Source organism: Magallana gigas, chromosome 5 (genome assembly GCF_963853765.1).
Source record: "Magallana gigas chromosome 5, xbMagGiga1.1, whole genome shotgun sequence".
Taxonomy (NCBI): Eukaryota; Metazoa; Mollusca; class Bivalvia; order Ostreida; family Ostreidae; genus Magallana; species Magallana gigas.
This window is the reverse complement of record NC_088857.1, coordinates 34,743,617-34,769,788: the sequence shown is the minus strand read 5'-3', so window position 1 is coordinate 34,769,788 and position 26,172 is coordinate 34,743,617. Positions and strand designations below refer to the sequence as shown.

Here is a 26,172-nt window from a genome sequence, read left to right as displayed (position 1 = left end):
ATAGAACACGTATTGATCTGCTCTGTTTTTGACCGTTATATTAAATATTGATTAACAAATGAGGGCAGCATTGGTTTTTTTTTTTCCTTTTATAAAAATTGGAAGAAAATGCTTTGATCAATGATCCAGACATGTTACTTTATGATTTAGCATTGATTAGTAGTAACGAAGATTTGGTTAATTTTTTGGGTTTTGATATACAAATATAGTTGAAATGCCCCCTACTCCTATTTCCCATTTTGTAAAATTTGTATGAACCCCTTTAAAAAAAAAAGTTTCTGGCAGACAGACTTCATGCAAACACATGTAGACCATGACTTGCATACTAGAATGGCCTCTTTATTTTAAAAATAAACGGTAACTGTTTATTAAACAGTCTGGTCAGCAATTATAATTAAGTCACATCAAGATCAAAAGCCAACAGCTATAAGTTTATTTTAAAAAAAAAACCTGCTGAATGTATATTTTATGTTAGATCAATAGCTTTAAATTTGGTACTTAGCTGATCAAGATTTTTTTTTTTTTTTTTAATTTTATCATGTATCATAGGATTTACTTTTTGTCATATTAAATGGATCAAAGTACCATTCTATTTTTTTTTTTAAACAGTAAGGAAAACGTTAAATATTTCGGACTATAGGTTGGGATGATTTCAAAAGGATTCAATTTTTTACATATAATTAAAGCGCACGTTTTTCATGAATGAAATGTTACGTAAGTTGGTTTAAAAATAGAATGTTTCTCATAATCACGTGCTGTTTTGTTCCCCCCTTTCGGAACCTCTTGCAGTTTTTCTGTAGATATTGAATGAAGGTCAAGGCAAATGTCTGTAAAATTTGTTCTCGTTTTCGACCCCAAAAAGTGCATCTAACTTTGTGGATGAAATTTCGGGGCATACAGATGGGATTGTCTGTCTCGTGATTAAATTGTATATTTTCTGTATTTTTGAAAATATTTCTGATATACATTACATTGATTTAAGATCATTCAATATCTAGATTGAACGTAAATATTCGAAATACCAATCTGCATTAATTCTCATACAAATATTAGATAAATTTTTACATATTGATTAATCAATTGTGGGAGTTGAGTATACACCAGTATACCATGTATGTACATATATACATGTATATTCTTTAAACCCCCTTCTTTTGTTAAGATTGATATTGTGTCAAAAATTATAGAACCCCACCCCCCCCCCACCCCCAATACCCTGTAATTTGATAAAGATGACCCCCACCCCGAACATTCCACAGGTGCTTGAGGACAGGACCCCCCCCCCCACCCCCACCTCAAGTATCTAGACCCCCGGGACTTCACTTATACGTAACGGGGATGCGATTTTTTTTTTTCAAAATGTGTTTTAAGTAATTTTATGCAATGAATGTATACATTAGATTATAAATGTGTCATAAAAGGATGATTTAAAGAAAAAATAAGTAAAGTCCCGGGGTCTAGATACTTGGGGGTGGGGGAAGGATGGGGGGAGGTCCTGTCCTCAAGCACCTGTGGGACATTCCCAGATCCTCGCCTTGAAGAGTTGTCATTGTTAACTCAACCGCTCATGACATTTATGTTCAATCCCCATATTTAACTAATTTGCAAATATTGAACTTTTAGAATTTTTGTTGATAAGACTAACATTTTTTGAAAACAAGTTAAGTTTATTACGATTAATGAGCCACTATATATATATTTAAATTCGATTCAAACTGATTGTTACCCCAAAGAAGATAGGGGAATAAGATGGCGCAAATGCCCATTAAGTTTAGTAGAGAAATATAATTTTGAATTTAATTTTCCCCAATTTAATATATTAAAAAAAAAATAAGAAAAAAAAATTTTCGGAAATTTTGGTGGTATCGAACCCGTAACATAAAAACCCTAGATATATATGGTTAGCTTATGCCAGGTACTCTAACCACTGAGCCATTTCAGACACAAGAAAGTGTGCTTTTTAAATATTATGTGTGACTAAGGCCACGAACTACCGGACTTGTATTATTTTTTCAAAACGCTCAATTGTTGGGATACAAAATGATATTTTTTTTAGTATAGTGGGTCAAATCTCCACGTTTTTTTTGATTGAAATCGGTTTGTTTTCCAATAGACCTTAATTAGACTATGAGAAAAATATTGAGCACAGACCCACTCTATAGAAGATGCTGCCTTGAAGTTCTAAAAACTGATAGTATTTGCAGGTTTTGATACGTATACGCCTGTTCGAGTCAACATATTCCAAGTATTGAACATTCCTTTAGGTTAAAATCAATGATTCGTTTAATATATATTGTTTTAAATGATTTTAAAAAAAACCATCAGATTTATTGATACTTTAATTTTTCAGTAGCCTGTCCAACCGCGTATGGGCATTTTACCCGCCTTATTCACCCATCTTCTTTATAGTATGCCATGGTGTCATGTAATATATAAATCCAATGAATGAATGCTATTTCCACTAACTTCGGCTATGATTCTCAGCCTCAAATTATTTTTCATCATAAAAATGTTATTTATCCTCCAAACTTTATAAATGAAATTAAATGAAAAGAATTTTTTATGTTATCCATGCATTTTACAAAGTTATTGCAAATATGTCCACGATGGATATAATGGAATATATATAATATACAAGTTAGATCAAATAGAAAAAAAAAACCGATCGCACCGGTGCACCGATGGCTCGAACCATTTACTTTCATGTAGTATGTCTCAGTGGAGCCACTAAGCCATGCAAGCAGTTCGTTGAATAGCTTCGTATACCGTGTTAACACTAAAAGACTAATAAAATTTGTCCACATAAAAGGTAGATTTATGGTACGAATGAAAAAAATCCCGATAATTCAGAGTTATCGAACGTAATTGGGGATCGGAGATCATTAACAAGACCTTGGACATTTCGGTAGGATGTAGATTCTAACACGTTATCATTATAGTAAAAGTGATGTATTGTACATGTAGCATACGTGCGAGATCTCGACCCCCCCCCCCCCATGCACCTGGAAATTCAAATTTCCGTAAAATGCCTTGGAACACCCCCCCTCTCTCCCGGACCAATACATTGTACTGGTAAAAATCTGTATCAATATTATGTCCCATATATATGTGTTTCTTCATCACGAAACAAAAAACAAAAAACAAAAAAAACCAAGAAAACAAGAAATACTTTAATGTTTGAATAGTTCGACACTTAATTAACACTGAACCCATCTTCGTTAGCCAAGAGTTTACGATCCACTTTGAAGTACAAACCATTGGCTCCGTATCATCCATGTGACCTCAATATATCCAAGATCCATACTGAGGGAATACTTTTCAGTGTTGTTTGTTGTTGGGTTTTTTTTATTCCCGAAAAGCACATCTAATGTAATAATAATTTAATACTAATGCATGCAAATTAAGGTGGTATGTGACACCTTCATATTGTGACGTGCTTCCTAACGAAATAAACAATAAAATTAAGTATACTCTTAAATATATAAATATTTTATTTCCCGAAATCGTTGCCTTACAGCGTAGCGTAATACATTATAGAGCGTTCACCACCAATCTGTAATTATAAGTCGTCATGCAGTTCGAATCCCAAATGGTGTCTTCTATATATTTTTTACCTGTCCAAAAAATTTTAAAACATAGTTTGGGTCAAATTTTGTCAAACTTGAAAATTCTAAACCGCCTGACCGGTGAAAGTATTTTAATAATAATGTACTTTTATCTATATGAATATCGGCAGGTGTCCCATACCACCTTGATCCCTTTTATTGTTAAATATTAGATATATATCTCTCAGTTTATACAATGTCATGTATAATTCCTAAAGATACACGATACGCATGATAAGTGTGATATAGTAAGATATAAATTATATTACACATGTTCATGTAGACATCAGAATGCACAAGTTTTTGAAACTCACAATTCTGTACCGATTCAAAATAAAAATTAACCTTTGATTATGAAAAAAAATTAGATTTGTATTGTGTTTATTCCGTACCGTGTTAAAGGATAAAACTATATATTTACAATAAGTATTAATAACATGGTTTCACAAAAGAGTTTTGCATACTTTTTGTTTTGCACATTAAGATGCATTTGAAACATGCATATTTACAATCCAGTCATGTGATATACAACAATTGATGAATATTCATGATTTGTTTACATTCTGTACAGTGAGCTTGCAAATAAAAATGGGTCAGTGACGTCAGTTGTATTATGAAATACCCAAAATTTACATGACCGAGTTTTTGCTTAGTAATTAATAATTATATTTAATAAAGTATATATCATCTACTAAATAAAAATAAAAATAATTCATACATATAATTTCCAATTCATAAACTTAACTTTCATCAAAAACCCTTTTGAGTACCTCAATTTCAGACGTGAATTGAAATCTCTCAATACGCATGCTCCAAGAAATAGCTGAGTAGTGTGAGGTCTGGTGCAAACACAACTTCGCCGGTTAACCCAAGAAAAACAACTTTTTTAAGGTAAAATGTTTAATTTTAAGGTTTTAATGTTCATCTGAGTTATTCTAGAATATATAACTAAGGTTGTCATTTTACCGCTTTGGTGTATAATGTAGATACTGGCTGTATAGTTATGTTATACAATACATGTAATACAATATTCACATTGCTTCTTATTCTATGCTTGTAATAACAAGCCAAGGGAGTTTTTTTTCATTTAAAATCTACATTTATTTGTATGCTGCAATTTATAGGAAAGTAAGGATTTTATAAAAACTAACTCAAAATATATAAAATAATCAATACTATATTTACACCCTAAATAAGCCATACAGTATGACTTTGCAGATTTTATCATATTATTTGTATTCATCATGTTCATAGTACAAACAATCTTCTCATGTCATGTGCACTGTTAGTATAGATAAAATAACTGGTTTTTTTATCAAATGCTGTATCATTTGATGATTTATGAATGCGTAAATTAAATGCCGATATCATATATGATTTAATTGTACATAATATAATAAGTACTTTGATTGAATTGGGAGATCAACTATATTCAGTTGGATGCTAGTTTCAAATGGAATATTATCAGTGGTCTTGGTTTTATGTAATATAGGAATTTTTATGCACCATTGTTAAAATTGGGCATGCATTTCTTCATTCGGAAGACTCTTGTTCTGCTTCAATATTTTCTTAATAAAATAATGTCTTTTTTAATTCATTTAATGTAATTAAATTTCCAGTAGTTTATTATATGTGATTCACTTGAGCAAACTACTTACAAAATATGCTCTGATCTGTGCATGCTGAGCAGTTTATGCAATGCATTAATACTGTGCAACATTTCTATTATTAAAGTGAAAGGGAATCAGTTTAATATATATATATTTATAAAATAAACTTTAACTGGGTATAAAAAAAGGGCAAATATGGATATAATATGTAAGCATTCAAATCCATGCAATGCAATATCATTTTTCCAATTTAAATTTAAAATTTGAGTGCTGTGTCTATTGTAAAAAATATTACCGTTAAAGATATCTAGCATAGTGTACCCATTGTTGACAAGTTTTACCTTCAGAATCTTAAACTGTGAACTACTTGTTGTGCATATACAAACACACACATTTTATTATCACTACTTTAACTATCTATATCCTGTGATGTTTCTCTTCTAACTATCCATTATTTTAAAGACCTTGACATCAGAAGTATTTCAAGTGACACAGTTTTCAAAACTAGGCTAATAGCGATTTGTTTACTCTACGTAGCTTGAGGAAAGTTGAAACAAGGATAAATAATTAAATATTTTCTCATATATATATATTTACAATTAATCAGGTAAATGCTGTCAAGAAGTGTAATCTACATAGGTCTGATATATAGATTATTAAGGTTAGAGGATTCTGAATATAAAGATTATAAGTCACTGAAATAAAGACTGGCCATGATGCATTCATTTTCTATATCTAAGTAATGAGATTAATAAAAGTCCACATGTAATTTTTTTTGTACCGCTAATAATGTGATTGAGTGGTATGGGACACCTCCATATTGTGGTATTCTGATGATCAAAATAAGCAATAAAATCAGTCATAAATTAATAACATTTTTCTTTCCCAAAATTTTCGCCCAATAGCCTAATGCAAGGAGTTAAAACATATTTACTATGAATCTCTAAGTAATGAGTTCAAATCCCAACGTTTACAATTTTTACTTTTCCAAAAATTGTTAAATATTGTAAAATTAAAACTGTGGAAGTGTTTTGATAATATTGTTCTTTTATCCACATTAATGTTGAGGTGTCCCCTGTCGGCTGCCTTAAGTCTTCTCTATAACTTGATTTCAAACTGTACGTTTGTCCATAATTACAAAAATAATTCTCTCTAAGTTACTGATTCTTCTGGTTTGATGATTGATACTGGATATTCAAATTTTTCACCATGAAGTATTCAATTTTGCAAATCCATTGTGTTTTATCAAATTGCAAGGACATCAAATCAAAAACACAGGATTTTTATCATAGTTTAATTTTCATAGCTTTACAAGTATGTCAACAAAATAAAAACGAAATATTTACAATTAAAATCTGCTAGCTAGGTGTGCCTTTCACAGTTTTACGAGGATATTAATTTGTTGCGTTTATTTAGAAATCTACAGTGCCCTGTTTATAATTAAGTGCAATAACAATGTAAGCTTTGCAGAAGCTAATTCACCTATGCGGGGGACAATTAGACCGTAACCCTCACTGATTTCCATAAATTATAATGAAATCAAAGGTTGTTCAACTTTTATTTTATGTGAAAATATTCCTTGTCAGGTTTCATTGCAGCAGATTTTAACATCGTTTTCTAAATATAGTTGTGATGAAAATAAGTCACCTGTCCAACTTTTTTTTTCTCGTTTAGGTGAATGTCATTACCTTTTTTGGAATATTTAACCTAGTAGAAGCATAATATTTATAATAAAGTGCATTTCATCAGACAAATATGCGTACTACTACCGGTAGCTCTGTACTGATGTACAAAGGTCGGCAGGAAAAATGGTTTATAAATTGAACTGAAATACAATACCAGTAACCTTTATCCACTGACTGAGGTGAAGGGGGGGGGGGGGTCATTGCCTAAAAATACCCAATTTTTAAGAATATGAAATATTCTCTTTTAAAATTCTAAAATTCTTGATGACTGTTTTAATTTTATCTTTTCCATCGTGTATACTATTAGGGCAATTTACAGATGGTACTATTATTAAAAGGAGTGGTTATACAGTAATAAAAGCTAGATTGATTGAGATGTTTTTGTGAATAATTTCGCTGACATTTGAAATTGTATTATACATTGTACATTGTATTATATTTTGAGTAAGAGCTTTAAGGAGTAAGTGACATGACTGAATGTCTACAGATGAGTGATTTCTAAAAAGGTTTGATATTCAAGAGCTTGATAAACATAGTCGAGCAATGATTAATAGGGTGAAATATTATATCCAGGGACTTGAAATAGATTTATGGAGCCAGTAGTAAAACGTATCTGATCAGGTTAACGCATTGTTTATTCGACACACTTCTGTGGATTCTTTGGTTCATAGGTACCAAAAATAAATGACCCCGAAAGGGCTTTTATATAATTGCATTGCAAAACCAATAGCACTCATTTAAACTTTGAGGTCTCCATACCCTATATGTTAACAATGCAATGATATTCTGATTCTAGACAGACTTAAAATTCAGGCAACTGCAGGATTTTTTTTTCCAGGTCAGAGGTAAACATTACATCAACTAGACTTTTCGCTGAAGGAGGATTGTATAGCCTTAGGCGAGAGAAATTTAATTTTTAGTTTTACGGATTTTTTGGTAAAAAATTTGGGTCGGAGGAGGGAAAATGAAAAAAATAAAAAACTGGGGGCAAACTTTTATTAATCAAAATTACATATTATTTGCTTGAACTTATAATATTAAGTTTAATTTGTCCACTATCCATTGTGTACTTTGTGTTTGTTTCAAGATCATTGGTATTAACCTTACTAAACTTGTTCAGGATGACATATTTTCTTTGCTTTTCATAAAAACTTTTAAGCCAAACCATGCATGGCTGACCTCCATCTTAAATACTCCATGTTATAGAGACGCTTACACTTGATTTTAAAAGCTCCCTTTGTCAAACGTTTTGCAGATTTCAAATAAAATAAAGTAATTTTAAAACTAAGATCGGTCAAACTTGAAAATTCCGGAAAAATTTCCGAAGATACGAATTTTTTTTCATTATTTTTTTTTTTACAAAATCGGAAAAATTGGGTCGGCGGATCCGTAAAACTAAAAATTAAATTTCTCTCGCCTTATGTAGTTTAGTAGACACACATCTTTTACTACCAGCCTATATGACATTTCTTTTGAACAGTTACAAGGACCTTAGTCCTTAGAATTAATTTACCATACACAGTACATATTACTGTTGTTCTGCTTGTGGCAAGTGGTTTTATATATAGGCAAAAACATAATTACTTTTTCAAGGAAAATACAGCAAAATACTGATGTTTAGTTTAGAGGTACCTTTATAAGTTTGTACTATGGCCTGTATCATCACTACTTGATGACTGTACGTGATATCCTTCCTGTCAACGAGCTGTGTGTGTACATATATTGTAGTTTAATCAAGTAGGTAGATGTAAGTAATACATGACTTATATCTGACCCCTAACATTTTGTGTAGCTTATAACACCATGTAATTTTGTTTTTTTAAGGGGAAACAATCCTGGACACAACTGACAAAATGTACAAACCCCTGGAGTTACCTCCCTGTAGGATTTGTGATGGGGAAGCCTCTGGGATCCATTATGGAGTCAACACTTGTGAAGCATGCAAGGTTAGGCTTAAATCTGGAATTTATGCATGTTCACGAACACACAGTAGTCTGAAATTATCAAGGTACAAAGTGCATTGTAAGTTGATTTCAGTAGTGGAATATTGATTTGGATTCCCATTTCATTATTTGGGATACATTTACCTAATTTTTGATTATACAGCTTTGAATTGCATACATGTACACCCAAAAATCATAATAGATATTATAGCCCCTTAGAAGATAAGTTAGCAATTCAAGTTTGATGCCTCTATCTTAACTTAAAGAATAAGAACAGAATTTGAAATCTGTTTTATTTGGTGATATGGGCAACAATCTGGTTCAGATGAATCAAGAAGTTTGTAGTGTATAACATTGTAAGGATATTAATATTTTCTTCTGTAGGCTTTCTTCCGTCGAGCAGTCATGGAAAAGGATAAATATCAGTGTGCAAAAGACAAGAATTGTAAAATCATCGACAGAAAAAGAGGAAACTGCTCATACTGCAGGCTTCAGAAATGTCTTAATCTGGGAATGTCAAGAGATGGTATGACCCCCCCAAGATATTAATTTTCACAAAACCTTTTAAGTACCTCATTAAATTCAAGAGCTTTTGCCTCATTGTTGTCCAAACATTTACTTCTCAGTTCTTAGGTAAATACTCATTTGGGATCTTTAACAAGTGATCCAGTGGCCACTTTACCGTTCTTTGTATTTGTCAAAACCTATGTGGTCAATAGATTGATTGAATTTAAATGTTACTTGCTCTTTGCTGATGTCAAATGTAGGGAATATGTATTCTGTCTACATAAAAGATTTACCGTACTATGCTGACACATACAAACATTATCTTGTTTTGCTTTTAACTTTTGCTGGGGTGACAAAATATTTTTTTTTAATATTCCAGCTATGCGACATGGGCGCTATACTGTAGCCATTCGAACCAAAACTATTCTGGAAGTTAAACAGCTGAAAGAAAAAGCAGAAAATGTGAACAAAACACCGAGCCTGGAGACCTCTCCGACACCCATAGCACACATTACAGACCATTCACCCTCCATCCCCAAACTAGACAATCTTCTTCCTGTCAATACCACCCTCCCTAAACCCCAGGGGTTTGATGCTCCTGTCATATCACCAGCAGTACCCAGCATCCACAGCAGTAATTATTCCATTCCCAGTGTCTCATCACAAACCACAGAGGGCAGTGTGGATTTCATTGCATCTCCTGGAAACTTCATGACATTGTCCCCAGCTCCATATCAGATGGATGCATTTTCCGACTCGGACATCACCTCATTATTTGAAGATTTATCATCCCCATATCTGCATTCTGAGACACAGCAGCTTGAGTTTAAGATGGAAGATTTGGCCGATTCTTTCTTGGATCAGCCAGAGACTTCAGTTGACTTCTTGGAAGATCTTACTCTCTCCCTTCAAGAAAAATCCCCTGTGGAAGATGTCACAAAAGATGATCCTGGTATGAAATTACAATTTGATGAAAAATTGATCACTTTTAACTCTCAAAGCAATACATGTATTTATATGTTCATATCAATGTTAATATGAAGAACGAATAACTTTTTTATATAAAGATATTTAATTCTGTTGATATAGATCAATCTCCCACACGAAGGAGTGCTAGAATAGCTGAAAAGCGACGTTCCTTGCTACAGGAAATCCGCCCAGACGACGATCCATGGCTCTCCACCATTGATCCAGGTTTCTTCTCAACAACAGAGAATGCTTTGACAGTGCCCATGACTAAAAAGCAGCGATCAAGCCAGAGTGAATATGAGATGACTGTAGATGAGATGGAACAAATGATTTGGACACTTGTATGGAGCCAGGATCAAATCTATCCCGAGTACATCAATTCCTTTGACAAAGATTACATTAAGAAGCTTCAAACCGAATATTCTGTAAGCCTTCGATATCAGTTCATAAATTTTTTAAAAATAACATAAGCTTTGGTATTGGCTATACAAAGTATGAAATTATAACATGCATTCATTCCTGGTTTGTGTTCTTTAAATTAAAGGAGAAATACGACATGAAGAACGAATTCTTTGGACTGAAAAAACTGCTATCTACAGAGGAATTTAACAGTTTTTACCTGGCCACAGGTATCGATGTTGACGGCAGAATGGAAATGATTAAAAAAGCCATTGAACAAATACAGCATGGTATTATGAAGTACATTTCATTTGCCCGAATTATTCCAGGATTTGAGGACCTTCCAACAGATGACAAAATGGCTCTCATTAAAGGTGAATATGTCATTAGTATCAGCTAGGGGAACAAAATAGCCAAAAAAAAAGGCCTTAAGCTCCAGTATTTACATTGAGAACAGAATTTCAAACACCAATTATGATTACCTGAAACATTTATTTACATTCTTCATATACATATTACATGAAACTAAGTTTAAAAAGCATGATTTTCAGCACAAGTAAAGAGATAAAACTTGTGTTCCCTTTCAGCGGCTCGCTTCGAGTACTGGCTAATGGGAGAGCACGTCCACATTAACACGGAGATGAAGGTCATATACTACCCAGACAGCAAGGCTCAGCTGACCCGGGATGATATCATCATGATCTTTGGAGAGCCTGAGGCTGTGGACCGTTGTATCGAGTTTGCAGCCTCCCTACAGAGACTGAAGCTGACATACGAAGAGGTGGCTGTCCTTAAAGCCATCATCATCACCTTTAGAGGTAAAATCCAGCAACATAAAGCACTTTATCCAGGCCTTTTTTTTTTGCCATGAGTTATATTAACCCAGTCATGGTTGTAGAGAATTTTGCCTGGTTTTAAATTTGCCCTATTAAGTTTTTGGTCAAAGAGAGCTTATTTTAAGGGTTTCATTAGACTCATTTTAAATTGCCAACTTGAAATGAAGGTGAATGGAGCAATAATGAAACGGGCAAAATTTTCCCAGTAAACAGTATACATGGTAGAACTTGTTGATAGTTAGTCAGATATTTTATCATTATTCAGTACTTGTCATGTACTTCTATCTACAATGTATCCTTCCTTATTTTATTTCTGGGAAACATAAGATGAAATATATAAAATCAGGAAGGACAAAGCAATTATAGCTATATTTATACTTTCAATGCTTTAGAAGTGAAACACAGTTTTTAGTGTGATTACCAGTACATATCTGTAACTCTGACAATGCAAGCAATTTTAAAAGGGAAATAACTCTGTCTAATCCAATCTTGCAGATCGAGCACCATTGCAGAATCCTGAAAAAGTGGAGACAATTCAGTGGAAGCTTGTGCAGTGCCTGAAGTATTTGATTGCCAAGTTTCACAAAGATGAGCCACATCGTTTCTCAGCATACATGGACAAACTTATTTTCATGCGTGAACTTACTGAGATAAACAGGAAAGTCAACGGAAGAATGGAAAACCTGCACATGTCCATCATGAAGCGGTACCCCCTGGTGTACGAGTGTATTTCTCACGACGTACAGGAAAACCAGAATGATGCAGAAAACCATAAAGCACAGATGGACTTCTTCCATGAAAAATGTCCAGTGGTTTAGATAACCATGAAAACATTTAGTCCTTATGCAGTAACAGTTAATGTGTTTTATGAAATAGATTATGTAGTTTGAAGTGAAAAACTAGTAACTTTGTTGTATAAATGTTGTTCCTGATATCCTCAATAACTGACGTACGACTGCTTGAGGTGAATTTTTTTTTTACCCTAGTGTATTTTTCTGCATTTGTGGAAGATAATGAATTAAAATCCTTTCTTGAAGAAAAAGGTATAAGATTTTAAGAAGCCAGTTGTAAGTGGTCTCATTGTTTTCTTTGAGTTGAGGGATATCGGTTCAAATTTATTGTCACAAATTAGTTCCCGAAAAAAAGTTGATGTATCATTCAGCTAAGAACATGAACATTCAAATTTGTAAATCATGCTTTTAAGTATGATAGATAATGTATTAGAATTATTTTACTGATAGGATTTCATCTGGGTTTTTTTTATTTATAGTGCTATTTACTTATTTTGATAGTTCTAGTTATATACCGGTACTTGTTTGAGTGCATTTGAGGTTTGTGATGTTACCACTTTTATTGTTGTCTTGTGGGGACAAGCTCTGTTTTATCTTAATGCACTTGTACATGTATTACTGTAGATAAACCATGGTTTTCATAGATATTTGTTTAATTATCAATTTTTGTTGTTAAGGTAACTCACAAAATTATATGTTTAACAAAGTTGGAGACTTGACAAAGAATGCTGTCTGTGGGCTTTGGTTTGCAAATTCATGTGTCCTCTAATTAAATGATATATTTTAACAATTAATCTACCAAAAATTGATGACCACAGATATTAATGATACCATGATAGATAATATATATGAACACTGTATATCTTTTTACTAGTACTAAGTAAAGAAGAATTTGGAGCAATATGCGCACAATTAATTGCTTTTGCCTGTTGAAGGTTATGTGGAGATTCGCAGTGGTTTTAAAAATCGGCATTTTATTAGTTGCAATTACATAACAACAACAACCCTCTGTTTCTTATGTTATGAAAGGGTATATTATGTGATTAATGCTAAGTTAATGTAACGATTATTGTTTTATATTTGATTTGTTTTTAATATATTTTTAATTAATATACTGTTAATCTTTGAATTAGAGAGTTTATTCTACAGTGTATTAGAAGGAATAGGAAAACTTCAATTCGGAGATTTCTTTATGAATTCTAGTGATTTTGAGTATGCTGAATCAGCTACCAAATAATTGTCTTTACTAGCTTTGTATTTCTGTAAATTGATCCATTCTAACCCTGAAAGATAAACACAATCCAAAAAAAACTCACTTCAAAAGGGAAATGGAAACAATTACTGTATACGTATAATGTTTAGTGTGTGCGATATTTGGTGGAAATTGATTTTTCAACATGTTAGCGTGGATTTGTATTTGTGTTTTTCCAAATGTACAGGTCTATATATCATTGTGTATGATATTTGCGATGTACTTGATTTAGCAGAAGCTGCATTCTGCCAAAAATACTAAATAGAATTCAAAGCCAAATGTAATATAGTTACAGTAAATCTAAAATATCTAGCTAGCAAAGACACATTTTTGTGATCAGAATTAATATATAATTCATGTACATGTATCTAAATTATAATGCAATATGCTTCATTATCAGAATAATTGCTCTTTCTTTTAGAATTTAAAATCTGTTGTACACAAAAAGTATATAAATTCTTATAAAATGTACTAGACTACAAGAAGTATGGTTAGGCTATAACATACGAGTACATTTGTATATATCTATATTATTATATTTGTATGACAAGGTTAAAATGCTTCAAGGTTGCTGGTTCAAACTCTTTGTGGCTTTTAATTTCAAAAGTCTTTTTTTAAAATCTTGGTTAATCCGTTTCTCAGATGCTTTAGGCATAGATAGTCTGTGAAAATTTGGGGGGGGGTTACCATCTGTGTTGTAAAGTGACATATGATGGTGTGCCTTTACACATAAGCTTGGATATTTCCTTGTTGGTTTATTTAGATAGGAAGGATTGACTGTTTTGCACGTTATTTCATCTCATAAACTTCATCCGTGGGTTTCGTTTATATCTTAAACATAAGTATTTTAAGTACACTTCTTTTATAATAATTCGAGGACAGACATATGGTATATCCTTAGTCATATTAACGGTAGAGTTCCTTTGTTAGAAACTTAGAAGGCATATGTATTCTAAAGTTTGACCAGACCAAATCATGTGAAGATTGTTATATTACAGTTATTAGTTATTCTCATAAAGTAGTTCTATCAAAATTCATCTTAAATAATATAGTCATATTGATCTTAGAAAATTTGATTTGAATTATAATTAAATTATAACTGTTGGTATTTGCAAAGGCAGCGTCTAAACCTGCACTGTATGAAAAAAATCTGTTGTTTTATTTAAGGATTTTTTACACAGTTGTGGGCTCCGTTTTGAATTCTTAATGGGATTAAAAAAAATGTACCATCTGCAGTTGGATATTTTCGGTTTAGTCTCTTTCATTTGAAAAAAAAAAACTCAAGGCATTACAATATTCTGTTATTAAAATGTTGAACATTTTCACTTTTCGAAGAGTATTTAACAGATGTATAGATATTTGTTTATTTTTTTAATATTATTGTTATGTGTACCAATTTTTTGACCTGATGCACAAAAAGGCATAGGTTTGTTTGTGTTGAATAAAATATAAGAAATTAAGTTTATGTCTTCCGTTATGTTTATTAATGGAGTATGAGAAAACATAAAACATGCAGTATAGCTAATGAAATTAAAGTGTTACTGCTCTGTACTTTCTAAATGTGCTTTATTCATAGAATTCTTTATTTTGCTCATGCGCGGATCTAGAGGGGGGGTCGGGGGGGTCCCGACCCCCCCTGGAAAATGAAAATTTATTAAATTTACATAGTAAAATTATCGCGAAAATATGCCTCGGACCCCCCCTGGCAAACACAATTATCCTTCGGACCCCCCCCTGGAAAAATTTTCTGGATCCGCGCATGTTGCTCCTTGCTTTTCTGATTAACAGTTGGCATAACATCTTGTTCATGGTTCTGGCAGACAAGACTGAGCTTATACTCAAAATAAGAAATCAATGTTATGTTACCGCTACATGCATGTATATTTTATTTTGAAAATAAGATAAAATCAATTAGAGTTTATAACTCAGTGAAATATATCATGGGACAAAATTACATTACTATACATGTACATATATAATTATATATAATCAATAACATTTTAATTTTCATAGTATAAGTCAATAGGTATGTACATGCATTAAAAAGAAAGTGTACTTAAACCATACAAAACAGCATTCAGATTTGCTAATAACAAAATCATTCATTTATGGTCATCTGTACAAAATTTTAATATGAAATAGAATTCTTCACTTCTTGATGAAAACATGACTTTAACAATTGCATAGAAAAACAAACAGTGGTAATTATAATCATCTTCTGTAGGAATGTAATTGGTAAAAGCAATTTTGGCACAAAATGTATCAGCCAGTCTTGATGAAGCACAAAATATAACAGGAGAAAGATTTGTTATCAATGGAAAACACATACGTGGAGAATGTACAACAGATAAATGCTGTTCAACCTTGAAATTCAGTGAACTGCTATACCAGTTATTGTATATTCTCTGTCCATGTTTTCTTTTGCATGAAATATTTAAAATAAATTGGAGTCATGGGGTTAAGATAATACTGTACAATAAAAATAAAGCAACCCCATGCACTTTTAGATATCCAATCAAATAAAACAAGGAACTGACTACCCATTACTCATTGACAAGAGATTGTTATATTATTTATATGTGTAGCCAATTTACTAACATATAAGAATCCCTTGGGTGGCATATATCTCACCTCAGAGTCATGGGTTCTACTAATTAATTCAATGCAAGTTACATGTACATGTATTAATTTGTATCCATTGCAGCATCTATAGGAAGCTTCAACATTGCGTTTTCAAACAAATTATGTATGTATGTGTAAGAAACATTTCTAGCTTAGGATTGTCTTTAATTCAAAATGCAGCTACATGCAACCACATCATTCTATCTAGTAGAAATACATGATTGTATACATTAAATGTTATATCTTTTAATCTCTCACCCATACTTTTGCAGAATGATTTTTAAATTAAGAAATTAAGGCATATAAATGAAAGAATACAGGGTTTTATTAATGAACATAAACAATTTCTGTAAAGTAAAAAATTGTTTTGAACATACAAAATTACACTGAAAGAGATACTGGTTACTACTGGTCCCAAATTACTCTTGTATACTGGTACATGTACATGTTTATTTAGAACCATTTTAACAAGGCCTTGGAATTTCAGTAGGATGTAACTATCTACTTCATGCGTCAAAACAAGTTAAAATGACGTGGTTTCAAGCGAAATATGCACCGATTGCGAAGTCTTTGCTTAAAAGCGAGACAAATCTTGTTAATTTCAGACAGCCATGGCTGAGTGGCCAGCAATGAAATAGACAGACCTACGTCACATTGCTGTTTGACACAACTACCCAAAGTCCAAGCTCTTGTTAAAATGGTTCTATTATTAGGAAGACTTGACCATGTTCGAACCAAATGCCGATCAAATGCGGTAAATGAAATACATGTATGCATTTCACTCTGTATATCAGTATGATAATGTAATTCTACTACAGGTTCTATAGTATACATATATGCCACTGTCCTTTATTATCAAACATGTTTTGCATAGAGGACACAAAGTAATTTAAATTTGTCTTTAAAAGATTGAAGAAAAACACTTGATTGTCCATTTGATAACTGTATAAACAAATCAACTTGTACCGTAATTGAAGGAATAATTTTTTGTCATGCATCCATACAGGAAATCACTTATATCTTGGCCTTATTCAAGATAAGTCTTAAAAATCAATTCAAAATATAAGGATCAAAAGATTGAAGAAAAATTTCATTTTATTTCAACAATTATAATTGTTTTACACTTCAGTGGTCAAATGACCCGTCATAAAACAGATTACTGTGGAATCATCATGTTCGTGGGGGACCAATGTTCGTGGCTTTCATGGACAATCCTTTACATCCCCATGAACTTATTAATACAATAATTTTTTAAATATTTATTAAAATTTTCTTGATTACACCACCAACAAAATTATGTTCCCATGAACGAGGAAAATTTTGGCAACCTACGAACATTGATTCCACAGTAAATTACGCAATACCTGAACACAGATTCAGTGTATGGCTGATATGACATAAACATTTTCCAACAATTATGTGGAAGAGACCCAGATTAAATTTCCAAAAAAGTTAACATCCTGCAAAATTATGTCCATAAACAAAAAGAGATTGGCTCAAATGACTCCAGGTTGATCGAGAAACAGCATCCCTCTTACTTATATGGATCTTATTCACCTTCTTCAACATGCAGTTTGTCATGGCAAAAATATTAATTTTAGTCATCATAAATTAACATGTCATCACAAACCATTAACATGACAATTACCAGTAGCACCATGCCAAATAAAACAAATTGGAATGTACTGGTAATGGCACATACATTTAAATTTTTGGAAGTCTGAATGTATTGAGACAGAAAAATGATTTGCTCCTCTTAAAGGACTAATGAAAATGAACAGAAAGAGACAGAATATTTGGCATTGAGAACTATCACTATAAATTTGTCTATGGTTAGCAAATAAATGTAAATGTGCATAAAAAAAGCTGAACAAAAATAAATTTATGAAAAAATCTTTTAAAAAGTGTCTTCGAAACTCTCAAGATTTCAACATGCCCTTGTTTAATAGGACTCGATCCTCAGAATATTGTCAGCTAGTCTTCAGACATGACATGGAATCTTCGAGGGCCTCGTAAATGAGGGGATGGTCCTTTATGATGTCCATTGTGTAGTCGTCGTACTGGCCTTTAATGGTCCTCTGCTGATGTTGCTCACTTACGTCACGCAGGTCTGTGAGTAGCTGAAGGCACTGAGAAAACTTCCTGGGTTCTTCCGGATGGAAGTGCTCCACAAGGTACTGTAGACACTGGATTAACTTCCACTGGACCGACTCAACCAAGGGAGCAGATTCTAACTCACAGCGATCTGAAATCAAGAGATTCATCTCATTTGCTAAAATGATACAATGGAGTATCTGAGTTGAATATTATACATGTAGAATACCGGTATATCATAGTTTATCAGAATTAGAATTGCCAAGGAGATCAATGGATAATTGAAATCAGACAGGTGTTGTACTACAAAGCTGTCCAGTACAGACACAAGGGGTTGAAGTGGTTGGTGTAACACCATTACCCTGCTTACATTTAGGCTACATGCACTGCATGTATGGCTCGATGGTTAAAGAAGGATAGCACAAGGCCAAAACAGTTTTTAGTGGGGCATAAAATATAGCAGAGATTTACAGAATGTAACATAATAATACAAAGAGGAATTTTTTGTAAACCAACTTTTATACTACATATATACCGTTACTAGACAGTATGTTGGCATTTGATGTCAGTTTTATTCTTTTAGATAATAAACAGTGTACATGGGTTCATGCATTGGCAAAGCTAGTCTTTGTGAACCAGTTTAGCACTGGTAAATCCAAGATAAAGTTATATTGAATAAACATTTTTTAACATTACCTCTGATTACCAGGTAAATATGGTAAATATAAAATTCAAATTGTTCAATATTAATCCCAATTCCACTTGAGGACCAACATACAATATATTTGTATAGAAGAGGAGTGCCAAAGATGCAAAATAGCAATGATCTGTTCATATGTCCAAAAAAAGAAACAAGAGGCCCATGGGCCACATCGCTCACATGAGGAACAATAAGTATGATAAAATCAGCTTAATGGAGTCATAATACAAACTATCTGGACAAAGTACAATAATACACATAGATCCTGTATAAATAAAATCCATTTTTTCCCCTGGATATTCTTATGTTTATAATCATTAGTCCGTTTTCTAACAGGATGATTTTATAGTCATATCATATGTTGAGTATTGCAGTTCTCAAATAGCTCCTTAACAATTGCTTATATATACATAGGAGATATAAAGCTACATCAAACTCTGAACCTTCTTGTGAGGCTGAAGAATTGTCCTGGAGCCAAAGTCTTAACAATTATAAAAAATCATCTGGCTGATTAGTTTCTGGGAAGAAGATTTTTAAAGATTTATTCTATATATTCCTATGTAAAACTTCGACCCCCAATGGTGGCCCCACCCTACCCCTGGGGGTCATGATTTTCACAACTTTGAATCTACACTACCTGAGGATGCCTCCACACTAGTTTCAACTTTCCTGGCTGATAAGTTTCTGAGAAGAAGATTTTTAAAGATTTACTCTATATATTCCTATGTAAAACCCTTGAAACAGGGTGTGGCCCTTATTTTCACAACTTTGAATCCCCTTTGCCTAAGGATGATTTGTGCAAAGTTTGGTTGAAATTGGCCCAGTAGTTCTTGAGAAGGTGTTGAAAATGTGAAAAGTTTACGGACAGAAAGACAGACGACAGACAAAATGTGATCAGAAAAGCTCACTTGAGCTTTCAGCTCAGGTGAGCTAAAAAAAAATAGAGCAAGGAACTTACCTCTTGAAAACAGAACAATCCCTCTGAGAATAATGACCTCTTGATACATTAAGTCCATATCTTTCAATGTGCAGAACATTTTCAACAGCTCCTCTGAAGCAGGTTTTCCAAATATTTTTTCATTATTTTCCAATGAAACCTGGATTTCGTGTCCAATAGTAGCATTTATTTCAGGATGATAGTGTGTAAAATGTCCAAGAACCCAATATTCATGCTCCCCATCTGAGAAAACAAGATCAAATTACCTGTAAGTCTGAAATATTGCGATAACTTTTCCCAATATACTGTAATATTTTCTCATGCATCCAAGGCTTTGATTTCTTCTCTGAGAGCAAGCAATTTGAGTGTTCTGCATTTTTGATTTCTTTGGTGGTGTGGGGGGAGGGCAAATGATTTTTGCAGAAATCAAACTGCTTAGACATGATGTAGTAGTCTGTAGAATTCCACGATTCAACAAGTTTGCATCAAATGTTGAGTCACTCAGCCAAATTGTTAATAGCATAGTTTTATTTAATTTTACATACCGGTATGTCCTAAAAAAAGCAAAATTTTAAAATCTGCCAGACGATTTCAGTGGATATAAATTCCTTGCGTTTAATTAGGAATCTACCGTAATTCAGTGACTGACTACTTATACACTCCTAGTGTAAAAAAAGCTTTTGCTTATAAATACACGATGTTACAGATACTAGTAAAGTTTACCAAATTTGTAAGAATGAAAATTGTTCAGGTTTAAATAGTTACACATTCTATTTAGAAAATACAAAAACTATGATTGAGCCATCGATGGCACTGATGTTTCCATAGTATACAATGAAAATAAAACTTGTTATTCTTAATATAGACAACATAAGATTGCAAAAAATTCAAATACCATCTGTCTAGAGATGTACATAACTCACATTTGACAAGGTTGATTTTGTCATTCATACTCAGAGTGTTGAAGCCCTCCAAACATTTAGCGAACGTGATGAACTTCATCAGGGACCTCTCTCGGTGGCTGAAGATCTTTTTTATGAACTCCAGCCTACCGTCCACATCTATACCAGTGGCCCGGTACACCTTTTCAAACTCTTCCTTATCCAGCAGACTCTTGATTCCAAAAACATCTTCTTGTACCTTCTTTGAAGCCTATAAAACCCCCCAAAAAATTAGTACAAGTGACCAATCTTCAGCCTGGTGGCTACAGCACTCCAGACCCTACACTCCTATATATATACTGGACGAGTTCAGAGGCAGCGATAACACAAATACAGTTACTGGTAAATTTGGTAGCTCGAACACTGATATCTCAAATACAATGGAGATGTTGAAGGGATTTTGAGTCCCAAACACTTAAACTTAAGGTATTTTACCCTTGATATCTCGAATACCTGGATATCTCGATGTTTTCAACCAATCCCATCTAGTTCGAGATAACGAGGTTTGACTGTACTGTAAACCAATGTTTTATGTGCAAGAAAATTTTGTGAGAACCAAGAGGGACTCTTTATCACACACATTTTCTGCTAAAACCCAGAAATTTTAATGCCTCTATTAATAATTGATAGTTATTATCAATGTCTGCTTGACTGCAAATTAGTATTTACCGCTAACAAGTTTATCACTAGTCTAGTTAAATATGAAATTATGTCATGCATTTACAGTATATGGTTTAAAGTATAGCTTAAAAAGTACTTACAAGAAACTTCTCTTCAAGGTATTGTTGGTGCTCCTTTTCAAAGTATTTCTTAAAGTTGGGATAAATTGTGTCATGAGCTTTCACCAAAGTCTGTATTAAGCACTGAATTTGCCTCTCCGACAGAGTCACATTTTCGGCACCCATGGCCAGTTCATCACAGCTGACCCGACATAGTCTCTTTGAGCCCGGTGTCATTACACATTCCTCCGGCACATCAATCGTGTCACGAAGTCGAACTTTCTTTTTCGGTGGTAGATTACCTACAGGTAATCCCATTGTATTCAAAATCAAAAGTTATAAACATGATAGGAAACCAAAGGAAGTAAAAGTATATCATTTCATGGAGGCGTTTCCATCCTTTTTTCATTTTTGTGTCTCGATCGTATTTGGATAAATAATCCTCTTTAATGTTGTAAAAGAAGTTTTAAAACTATAATAATTGTTATGAAAGAAAAAATTGTTCACTGGATTCATTTAACAAACTGAAGATTTGCAGGAGTTAGGGGGCTCAGATTTAATTCATATGTCAAATAAAAGAATTTAAAATTAAGAACAGACTGAAAAAAAAATATAATGATCAATATAAACTCACAGTCTGGGGAGTTCAACCCGTTATCGGTTGAGAGAAGGGATAGAGCCATGTCACTGTCACAGCTTGATGTTTCTCCGCGGACACTTTGTCCCATTGATTGGCTGTATTCCTCAGTCTCCATGTCACATGGTCCAGTGTTGGCCGAGGGGTCCGGACAGGTCTGTTTAGCTGGCTTGTTTTTCTGGCTGTCAACCGATACCTCTACTGCTGTCTTATTGGCCAGCCTCTTTACCTCCAAAATGGTGTTTGTCCGAAGCTCTATTGTATAGCGTCCTTGTCTCACAGCTTTTCAAAAATGACAAGTACTCAATACAATATTTTACTTTAAAAGGACACGGTCAAGATATGAACTGAATAGTTTGAAACAGTGCTAAACTATCAAGATATTTCTAATTCTTAATTGGTTATTGTATGTAGCAATACTTTCAAACCAAAAATCATCTATCATTGCTTTTAAATCTTTACAATTGCTTCATGAAACTGACCACTCTTTGACATTCCAAGATCGAAGCATTTCTGAAGTCGACAGGCAGAGCAGTTTCCTCTCTTCTGTGCTGTTATTTCACAGCTATTTTCTTTCAGACAGGCATACTTGTTTTTGTCTGTTATAGCTCTTCTGAAGAAGGCCTGCAAATAAGGTACAGCAATTGTAGACAGAAATCATCATTCTCTATTATTACTTATCACAGAGTTTAAATCCTTGTGTACTCCAGATACTAAATAAACTAAAGTCTTCACTCAATATATTGTATGTATACATGTACATTCAAACAGATACCTGACATTTCATTTAACAAACTATTAACAATATCAATAATATCAGAGTAGACTTTTAACCCCAAGCTAGTTTTCAGTGTTAACCTCATATCATTAATTTTGACCTATTAACATGATTAATGTGAAAGTAAAATATGAATACGCAATATGGCAATTGGTAGGCAATTTTTCCTATAGCAGTGGTTACTTCTTACAGACCTGGTACAATACATGTATTTACCACCAATATGTTACTGGACATGTACAATGTACTATCCAATTTTATACATGTACATGTGTAAACCCAAATTACACACTTTATAAATTTATATAATGCTCAAAATAGGATAGCTAGGAACCATCAAGTTTGTATGGAGTATGTAAAGAAAAAATGTTGTGTAAAAACCATCTTAAATTTTTTATATTACAGGTACCAGTACATGTATCTACCTTGCAAGGCTCGCAGGTGTGGACTCCATAATGAATCCCTGTAGCATTTCCCGAGCAGACTTTACAGGGAGGGAATGTCAGCCGTTCTTTGGAATCAGCTTTTTTTTTCTTTGTCTTTTGTTTTTTTTCATCTGTGGAAGCTGTCTTGTTTTCTTGATGTTCATCTTCCCCTAACATCTTACTCCATTATATCTCAGCAAAACAACTGTAAATAATGAGATTTAGAGACATAAATCATAAATACACTCAGTCTGTTTCAATACTTATGCATATACACGTGGACTTTCAAATTATCTCTTTTTCTTCATTTGCAGAAATTTGGTTTGATTAATTACCACCTAGGAATACTTCCATTTGAATATGACTGCTCATTTCAATTGAAAAAATACCCTAGAATTTGAAAAGAGTATATTTTTCAAGTATATATGGCAATATGATATGAATTTTATTACACACCCCTTGGGTTTATGATACACAGGCAGGAGAATCTGAAATGTCACACTCTTATTGGATTAAACATGGCACATTACTGCAGAATATATCTCTATGTCCGTCTGGTAAGAATTAATTTTCATCAATTTGGTCGATGCTTCGCCTAATCAACTCGGCTTTTCATAATATTTAGTACAGAAACCTAGTTCTGTAAGTTCTTAAAATATTTGGAGTAGTTACCCTTAGAAATTACTTTAAAATTAGAGTAGTTGCCCTTTGAATTGATGTCACATTATTGTATTGTGTAAATGGCAGCATCAATGATTACTAAAACCTTTGCGGAGGAAAGCGGGAAAACTTTTATGATAAAATAGCAACAAAACATTGTAAGTGAATAAAAATGCAGCAAAGATTTTCAAAGACAATTATAAAAGTGTGAATGAGAATTTTGAAGAGTTCTCCTTTGTTAAATTGGACGAGATGTAAGGCCACTTTAACATGGATTTTCGAAAATCATCGCTTCTTGTGAAATAAATGTCTCACTTGATAGTTCTCAGGAAAACAAAACACTTACTAGGTTTGTTACTGACTGACTACAGAAATATATCGGTTTGATCAATCTCATAGACAGCAAAGCCAAGGGTTGACTGTAGTTTACAGTTCGTAAACTATAGTTAACAGTCAATAAACTTTATTTATCAACTGTGAAACTATTTTCAGCTAATTTTTGGAAATTTGGCATGCCATATTTGATAGCCAAATAAATGGTTAAAACAGATATATTCCATAGTACACAATTTAACTGTTTTGTGGTGTTATGTAAATCATACCACAGTTTGGGATTCACAACCCCAGGCAACCACACTCGACTTAATCTTGTAAGGTTAAACCCAGGGTCGTGAATCAAACATATAGTTTACACACTACCACAAAACAGTTAAAAATGGTACATTACCGATCAGACCAAACCTAACGCCAGAGGAAACCCCAACTAAACCCCGGGTTTAGTCTGGGTCTGCTTTTTTTAAAATTTGGGTCCACTTAGGGTTTACTTTGGATTTCCTCGGGGTTTATTTTGCGTTTACTCAGGATTTGCTTTTGGGGTCCACTGTATGCACTGAAGTGTGAAGCAGACCCGCCTTTGTCTTACCATCTTATTGCCTGTAAATCCTGCCCCTTGTATATCTGCAGTAAGTATGTTGCCAATATACATGTACTTAATTTCAGTCTGACGAATCTTGAAATTCCAATTAATACACAGGTAGCATTTGCTTTCAGGGGTATTACTTCTAATCGGGGTTTACTCTCGGTGTCCACTCTGGGTTTACTTTGGGTTGACTCTTGGTTTACTCTGGGCCCATTCTAGTAAACTTGGAGTTAACCCAGAGTTAACCCCGAAAGTAAACCCAGGGTTTAGTTCAGTTGGGGTTTACTTTTTGTTACATTTAGGATTGGTCTGATCGATACTGTATAATTACTTATTGGGAATCAATCTCTTGTACAGAAAGGTACCAGCAATAGTTTATCAAACCTTATTCTTTTACATATTCTAATGTGCATGCTACATATGGTATCTAAAAAATGTCTACTGCACTGTTCAACCTCTTCAACGTCAACCAGCGAACGTTCTTTTCTCGCCATGACAATGACACATGCTAGAAAGGATACGCTATTCGATAAAACTTACGTTTCGATAGCTGTGTATATTACAAAGAACTTTAATCAATGTCTTTGATGGAGAAAGTGTTAATTTCAGAACAACCACTCCGAAAAGTCACCAATTCGTGACATCCGGTGCGAAAATTTCATATTAATTGGGAGGATAACTAATTCGATCGCGTGAAAGAAGTACATTTCGAACGTAATTTTGCTCATCTTAGGGATGCCGATTTGGTTTTTAGTGTTAAAACTACAAAAGCAAAGCTCTGTCTTTTTTAAACACACCAATTCTAATATATATGCGAAGTTTTAGATAAAATCTATCATAGGGTTCTTTTTAGGGGCTATCTCAAAATACAGGTACATTTACGATAGGACTGAATATCATATAATCCGAAACATCTGATTTTTTTTTTCTTTAGCTTTTTTAACGATTTTGATAGCAGCAAAGTAAAATAAAAGCCAGAAAAATTGCATTTATTTGGGACTAGGAATATATATTAATATAGGAAATTCAGTGTATTTCCGCACTTCGACGCAGGTTATAAAACTACCAAATAAATAACAGTGTGCATGCAGAAGCGATTTTGCCATTTTCTATATCATATCGTAAAAACTCTAGAGTATTACA

The 26,172-nt window shown here is 33.2% G+C and overlaps 2 protein-coding genes across 2 annotated transcripts in view; one reads left to right on the top strand and one right to left on the bottom strand.

Annotated features, from left to right (window-relative positions):
• LOC105331188 (nuclear receptor ROR-gamma) overlaps nt 1-15,057 on the top strand; it is a gene marked incomplete in the record, with an annotated part of 17,701 nt that extends 2,644 nt beyond the window's left edge. Inside the window, 7 exon segments of the mRNA XM_066084748.1 lie at nt 8,725-8,846; nt 9,228-9,369; nt 9,730-10,302; nt 10,440-10,744; nt 10,864-11,092; nt 11,306-11,536; nt 12,050-15,057. Coding sequence (XP_065940820.1) covers nt 8,725-8,846; nt 9,228-9,369; nt 9,730-10,302; nt 10,440-10,744; nt 10,864-11,092; nt 11,306-11,536; nt 12,050-12,372 — 1,925 coding nt within the window.
• Nucleotides 15,058-17,659: 2,602 nt separating this feature from the next.
• On the bottom strand, nt 17,660-25,720 carry LOC105331187 (nuclear receptor ROR-alpha A). Its single transcript, XM_011433274.3, has 8 exons — nt 25,570-25,720; nt 23,451-23,655; nt 22,730-22,871; nt 22,245-22,529; nt 21,653-21,912; nt 20,874-21,102; nt 19,972-20,193; nt 17,660-18,464 (listed from the first exon to the last, which is right to left on the bottom strand). The coding sequence occupies exons 2-8, from the start codon at nt 23,625-23,627 to the stop codon at nt 18,190-18,192; spliced, it is 1,590 nt and encodes a 529-aa protein (XP_011431576.3). The 5' UTR covers nt 23,628-23,655; nt 25,570-25,720; the 3' UTR covers nt 17,660-18,189.
• Nucleotides 25,721-26,172: the final 452 nt, after the last annotated feature.

Coding starts and splice junctions, on each gene's coding strand:
- LOC105331187 (XM_011433274.3), bottom strand. CDS start 23,627: ATGTTAGGGGAAGATGAACATCAAGAAAACAAGACAGCTTCCACAGAT. Junction 22,872..23,450: donor ACACCTGCGAGCCTTGCAAG/GTAGATACATGT, acceptor CCTTATTTGCAG/GCCTTCTTCAGAAGAGCTAT. Junction 18,465..19,971: donor GATTGTTCTGTTTTCAAGAG/GTAAGTTCCTTG, acceptor TCTTGATTTCAG/ATCGCTGTGAGTTAGAATCT.